Below are 7,502 nucleotides of genomic sequence, written 5' to 3'. Positions count from 1 at the left end.
AGGAGCCTTTGCGCTGCAGCGTTCATGTCCCCCGGCCGCTTTTGCGCACTGGGCCGTGCGCAAAAGCTCCTGGGCCGTGCCGCCACCCCTGCGCGCGCTCAGCGGGCCGCGGCGATAAAAAGGTTGGGGACCACTGCTCTACACAATAGCAGCAGAAACTCACCACATGTGACCTGGGAAGCACATGTGACCATCAGCCAGCAATGCCCCCACTCCCTGGGAGTCTGACAACCAATCAGGATACTCTTTTGGGGCCCCAAGAAATGCAGAGCCAGGGAGAGCATAAAAACCCGAGGATTTTCTGTATCTGCCCCCTTTTCTGTTCAGGAACTCAAGCCATGTGATCCTGTCCACCATTAAACCATCTTTCCAAGCAGTCTCCATGTTTCCAGTGTCTGTTTTCCCCACTTGGAGTAGAACCTAGAAGGATGTTTCTTCCAACAGACTATATTCAAAACAAATATTGGACTAAAAAGTTTCAAATAGCTTATGAATGAAATCTATATTTCCTTTTTGAATATGTTTAGTTAGTTGAAAGGGGAGTTAAAGAGCAAGGGGGAGTTTGGAGACCACAGAAAGTTAGCTTATTTTAGCTTATGTTTGTTATGCTATACCCTGTTTTTGCTCTGGGAAGTCCGGGGGGGTGGGTGTCAGAGGGGGGATGGGGGGATGGGAGGGGGGAAAATTGTTTTAATGATTGTTAAAACTTTTTAAATAAAAAAAAAGGAAAAATGCTTTTAAAAGTAAAAAAAAAGCCTCTGATGATCGCGCGGCTCAGCTGGCATCTCAGAGGCTTTTCAAAGCATTTTTTTCTGCAAACTCTTCCGGGGAAGAGGTGGTTTAAAAAATGCTTTGAAAAGGCTCTGACCATCAGGCAACCCAGCTGGGATCATCAGAGAGACTTTTAAAGCATTGTTTTCTGCAACCTCTTCAGCAGAAGAGGTGGTAAAAAAAATGCTTTGAAAAGGCTCTGATGATCCCAGCTGTGTTCCTGATCGGCAGAGGCTTTTCAAAGCATTTTTTTGCATTTGCAGAAAAAATGCTTTGAAAAGTTAAAAAAAAAAAGTTGGCCACGACCACCCAGTCACATTAACCCCCCCCCACCAAGCCACGCCCACAGAACCGGTAGTAACAAATTTTACCTTTCACCCCTGTTCTGAGCATTTCAATGGGAATAACAAATTTCAGGTGAACCCAGGTCAGGTAATGGAGAAGATGGCAAGGAAGTGATGGGCAGCAGAGAGAAGGCAGAGCTGCTTAATTCTTTCCTTGCATCTGTCTTCATACAAAAAAAGAAAAGAAAAAAAGCCCAACCTAACAAAAGCATAGCTGTAAAACAGACTAGAAATTCAAATTAAAATAGGCGAGAAAATAGTAAGAGAACACCTATCCATTCTAGACTAGTTCAAATCACTAGGACCTGATCGATTACATCCCAGAGGCTGGAAAGCCATTTATTTAGAGATGCTCAAGTAGATATGCTTCTAGCATTAATCAGGACACTTAGAAATCTTGGATAGCGTATTTTCAAAGGTATACAATTTTGTCTGAATGGGTAGAATATATTTTTTTAACTGCACAATGTTGCGTGTTTTATTAAAGGGTTTTATTAAACCAAGAATAGTTTAAAAACCTTATTTGCCTTCAGAAAAATAAGAAACTGCTCTTTTCTCCATCGCGCGGGGGGGGGGGCGGAGTACTGTATCAGAGATAAAGACACAAAACTGTCAAGGTGGCTTTCCCGTTCCTCGCCGAGAAACGGCCCGTCATACTATCCCCGGTCATACAACACTGGCGGCTGGATAACATTAGAGTTTATTGTCTTTTGCTTTCGACTCTTGGCGACTCTCCGCACTCCCCTCTTTCAACTTTGATCTTTTGAATGAATAATAAAACACGGAAGTCGTGAGCCTTGGTTAATCCATCTTCAGGCAGTCTCAGAAGTAGAACCCACAGGACAAAAAAACTACGGTTCCTCCAGCACAACTCAGTTTATTTTAAATATTCCTGTTACGCATGTTGCTTACGCTTGCGACGGAGTCTGGTACAAGCTCCCCCTCGTAGCAACAGCACGGCACTGGAGGAAGAAGGAAAACAAACATTATTCCTTCGCTCTTCCTCTGCCCTCCCCGAAACGATCCAATCAGAGCTCCCTCCCTTTCCACGTGCCCTTCGTGACAGTTAGCGATCCTTCCTCGAAGAAGAGCGAAGGGACGGCTCGTGGGCTCGTTTGCTACAGTTCGTATCTTAGTGGAGACTTTTCATGAGGTTGAATTGATTGCATTTGGTCCTCCCCTTGACGTCTGCAGCGCCGTCTTTCTTTGGAATGATTTGTTCGTCAAAGATTCCTGTTGCTTAAAATAAAGTCCCTTGGCGTCGACAGTCTTCATTCCTCTACTGGAGCCATGGCTTTGGGAATGGTCCCCCTACTGAAACGTTGCTTGTTGCTTGGCCTTGGTGAGTGTTGCTTCGTGCCACTTTAGAATATGGCTATTTAGAGGCGAGAACAGAGAGGTGGGCAGGCCAAACACGACCGAGGTCATCCACACGTTGAGATGATTTAGGCTAAAATCTGAATGGGAAATTTAGTACGTCTGTGTTTCTGTGTACATATTTTGTGTGTGTTGACACCCAGGTATACATATGCTCTCTCTATGTGTCCATGTATTATTGTCAATCTGCCTTTTGATAATGATACTTATGATGGTAACTGGTGATGATGATTAATGGCAATACAAAACAATTTACCAAATTCCCACAAAATAACTTTTGCTTTGAATCAACAGACAAACCTAATTTTCTAACAATATCAATTTTCAGCTGCAGTGGAATTGTACAGTGCTTTCTGCATTTACAAATACAATTTGCACAAATTACTTTTGAGTTTGTATTCTGCTTCTGTTTTATCAACTTATGTTTTGCCAATCAGTGTATGAGATGCTTTGAGGTCAATAAGAACTCAATTCTACCTTCATTCTACAGATGTATTGCATTTCAAGTCTTGTCATCTTTGCTAACCATTTGGTAAACACCATGCAGGGCATTCACTGTCTTAGCCTTCAAGTTGATAGACTTAAAATCTGTCATATTCTAAATCAGGATAGGATGGAAATAGATATGATCCAGCTATAAGATTGAATTTCAAAGAAAGAAATGACAAAATCACGTGAGGTATTAATACCACTATAAATCCTTAGTAAGACCACAACTAGAATACTGCATCCAGGTTTGGTCACCACACTATAAAAAAGATGTTGAGACACTAGAGCAGGGGTGTCAAACTGACCACCCACAGGCCGGATGCAGGCCACACCCACTCCAGCCCTCCAGAGGCTGGAAACAGCCCGTTTGGCAACTTCCGGTGGGGCCTGTTTTTTTTTTGCTCTCCCCAGGCTCCAGAGCCTTTCTGGAGTTTAGCATTAGATCCCAGAATGGATTTTGGAGCCTAAAATGGATCCTACGTTGGCAGGAAAAGTAAGCAAGCATTCATAAAATCATAATCTTCTAATTAAGAAAATCAAAATTACCCAACTCAAGAAATAAAAACTCATGTAAAAAAGATAACATCATATGTGAAAAACTAAGTATACTTTATCATTAAATAGCTTATAGAATCAGTTTAGCAGCATTAACATGAAGTAATCATTTTCTGTATGACTTCATCAGACTCTCACATCATTGTGGAGACTTTTGGCCCACTTTTGTTTACAACATTCAATTCATTGAGGTTTGTGGGCGTTTATACACACTTCTCTTGAGGTCCCGTCACAGCACATCATTCAATCTGGATGATGTCTGGATTTTGACTTTGCAACTCCTTGATTCTTTTTTCAACCATTCTGTTTCAGATTTGCTAGTATCATTGTCCTGTTGCAATGCATGATCCAATGTTGTCTAAGCTTTAGCTGTCAGACAGATGGCCTCACATTTGTCTCTAGAATACTTTGATATACAGAGGAGTTCATGGTTGACTCAACGACCACAAGATGCCCAGGTCCTGTGGCTGCAAAACAAGCCCAAATCATCACCCCCTCCATCATTGTGCTTGATGGTTGATGTGAGATGTTTCTGCTGATATGTTGTGTTTGGTTTTTGCCAAACGTAGCACTGTGCATTATGGCTAAACATCTCCAGTTTGGTCTCATCTGTCCAAAGGACAGTATTCCAGAAGTCTTGATTTGTTCAGCTGCAACTTTGCAAACCTGACCCATACTGCCATGTTCTTTTTACAGAGAAAAGGCTTTTTCCTGGCAACCCTTCCAAACAAACCATACTTGTTTAGTTTTTTCTTTTTATATATATATAATTATTATTTTTTAAATATACATCCATATTGTGTGTGGACAGAGTTGGTTCTGGGTATCATTCATATTAATCCAATTCGCAGTAACAATATTAATAAACTCTATCACATTCATCAAATTTAAGTAATCCTCATTATATTGTTTAAACATACATAAACAAAAAATGCCTAATTCCTCATCTTTACCTCTACTTTCATCTATATGTTTCTTGTTCAATCTAAACACTTCTCTATTATGTATAGGCAAAGTTGTTTCTGTGTATCATTCATATTAATCCAATTCACACTAACAATGTTAGTAATCTCTATCACATTTATCAAATTTAAGTAATCCTTATAATATTTAAACCAGTGGTGAAATATAAAATTTGTTACTACCAGTTATGTGGGCGTGGCTTGGTGGTGGGGGTAATGTGACTGGGTGGGCATGGCCATTTTTTTTTTTTTTACTTTTAAAACCATTTTTTCTACAACCTCTTTAGCGAAGAGGTTGTAAAAAAATGTTTTCAAAAGGTTCTGACGATCCCAGCTGAGTTGCCTGATCGGCAGAGACTTTTTTTCTTTTAAATGCTTCTGCCAATCAAGCAACTCAGCTTGGATCGTCAGAGGCATTTAAAAGAAAAAAAATCTCTGCCGATCAAACAACTCCACTTGGATCGTCAGAGGCATTTAAAAGAAAAAAAGGTTTTTTTCTTTTAAAAGTCTTTGACGATCCCAGCTGAGCCGCGCGATCATCGGAGGCTTTTTTTTTTTTTTACTTTTAAAAGCATTTTTTCGGCTGAAGAGGTTGTAGAAAAAATGCTTTTAAAAGTAAAAAAAAAGCCTCTGATGATTGTGCGGCTCAGCTGGGCATGGGGGGGCAGGGATTTTTGCTACCGGTTCTCCGAACCACCCGCCTCCATCGCTACCGGATCGGGCGATCCGGTCCAAACCGGGAGCATTTCACCCCTGATTTAAACATACATTAAAAAATGCCTAAAGTGTAAATTTCTAATCTTTCTATTATTTTTATTCATTCTATAAAAATTTATATTCTAATATTTTCCCTATCTAATTTTATTTCTGCCTCTTTCAGCTTACAATCAGGCTACTTTAATATTTAAAGGACAATTCTTCGTATCCATCATCTCTTCTCCTCTTTAGTACTTCAACTCTTATCCATTTTTTAATTCGCCACCCACACTCCTCATCTTCATCTCTAGCTTCATCTATATCTTTCTTGTTTGATCTAAAACTTTCTCCCAGTACAACCTTACACTGCCAATTCTCCCAGATGTCTGCCCGTGTCCTAATCTCCTTATCAAAAAGGTATCTTCCTGTCTCTCCAGTTGTCTATTTGTCTGTTTTATTTTCTTCGGTCTTTCTCCCTTCATCAGCTGGTTTGTCAGACTTATTTTTTGCTTTAGTCCTTGATTTATTTGTTGATGTGACCAATCCATCTGTTCTCTTCGCTCCTTTTGCTTGCCATTTATCTTCCTCTTTGTCAAGCTGTTGCTTCATTTGCTAGTTTTTCTGATCCATATTTTTCCCTGTTCCTGTTCAGTTTGCTGGCTTGAGTAATCCATTTCATCTAGACTTTCTGTTGCTTTCACCAGTTCATGGGCAGTTTGATCTTTGTTCATTGTTCTTTGCAGAATGTTTTCCATTTTCTCACCTATATCATCAATTGAATCAGTGGTGAAATTCAAATTTTTTTACTACTGGTTCTGTGGGCGTGGCTTGGTGGGTGTGGCTTGATGGGCATGGCAGGGGAAGGATACTGCAAAATCTCCATTCCCTCCCCACTCCTGGGGGAAGGATATTGCAAAATCTCCACTCCCACCCTACTCTGGGACTGGCCAGAGGTGGTATTTGCCAGTTCTCTGAACTACTCAAAATTTCTACTACTGGTTCTCCAGAACCTGCTGGATTTCACCCCTGAATTGAATCCATAATATTTTGGAACAACGAAGTCATCTCATTAAAAAGTCCTCTCAGGACTTCTGGCGGTGACGTCACTGTGGAGTGGAGCAAGGGAATGGGGCTCTGTTCCCATTGCCTAAATTTTTCTGTTGGGAGGCCCTAAAAAGGGCACAGTTAATCCCAGTGGGATCAACAGGACAGAGGGGAAACTTGGAGGATGTCGGAGAGAAGAGCGATCTTCCAAATGGACAGGAGAACCCCTTTGAGACTGGCAGAAAAGAAATCAGCCATCTTGGCCGATTCAGAATTGTGACAGCTGCAGAGCAGGAAGAGAATATAGAAAGGCAACACAACGTAATTGATGAGAGAAGATATCTCTAAAGTGCAGTAAAAATTTATTGTCTAACAGTGTAGCTGTAGAATTGAGACTCTAAAGAATCAGGCAGGATTTCCGCCCCAAAGACAGTGGTGACTAAGAGATCGGAGCAGCTGAATTTATCTAATAACCAGTGACAGTGCAGGGAGGAGAAGACAGACAGATGGGAAAAAAGAAAAAGAAACTCCGGATTTATACTTAAATGGACATTGACTGTGATATATGATATGTTTTGCGATGGATTGGATACGTGACTATACTAAACTGGTGATTATAAAAACCCTACAACTTTATAAACTTTACGAACTTTAAAAATGGAAAAAAACCTGTAAACTACAAGGAGAACAAGAGTGCCATATAGGGATTAGAGGAACTATAGAACAAATTCAAACGGTTTCATTAAGAAATTTAAAGAAAGTTGGAAAATATAAAGATATAGAAGATAATAGGCATCAGGTGATTGAGACTGAATGAATTACCAATGAGGACGATTTGGTATTCATTCTAGAAGAACCACTAGAAACAGGACCCAAATTAGTTCAAAAAATAGAAGAATTCGGCAAAGTAGTAGGACTTAAAATTAATAAGAACAAAACAAAGATAATAACAAAAAATCTTATTAAAAAATAGGAAAGAGAATTGGAAGAAAGAATGGGCATGCAAGTGACCAAGAAGGTAAAATATCTGGGAATTTGGTTATCAGCAAAATGTTTATCATTTAAAGAAGACAACTATAGCAAAATAATATAACAAATAAAAAAGGATCTGGAAAACTGGAAAAAATTACAACTGTCACTTATCGGAAGGATAGCTTCCATTAAAATGAATATACTATCAAGAATACTGTTTCTATTTCAAGTAGTACCAATAAATATAGGGAATTTTTTTTTTGAAGACTTAAATAAATAAACAACAAAATAC

General features: G+C 39.7%; 1 protein-coding gene across 1 annotated transcript in view; it reads left to right on the top strand.

Annotated features, from left to right (window-relative positions):
* The first annotated feature begins 1,949 nt into the window (after window positions 1-1,949).
* The window catches only part of RAMP1 (receptor activity modifying protein 1), a 107,364-nt gene continuing 101,811 nt past the window's right edge, over window positions 1,950-7,502 (top strand). Inside the window, exon 1 of the mRNA XM_034426202.3 lies at window positions 1,950-2,457. Coding sequence (XP_034282093.1) covers window positions 2,406-2,457 — 52 coding nt within the window. The 5' untranslated portion in view covers window positions 1,950-2,405. The remainder of the gene's footprint in view (window positions 2,458-7,502) is intronic.

This window comes from Pantherophis guttatus, chromosome 1 (assembly GCF_059756535.1).
Source record: "Pantherophis guttatus breed Tessera chromosome 1, ASM5975653v1, whole genome shotgun sequence".
Taxonomy (NCBI): domain Eukaryota; kingdom Metazoa; phylum Chordata; class Lepidosauria; order Squamata; family Colubridae; genus Pantherophis; species Pantherophis guttatus.
This window is presented reverse-complemented; position numbering and strand designations above follow the sequence as displayed.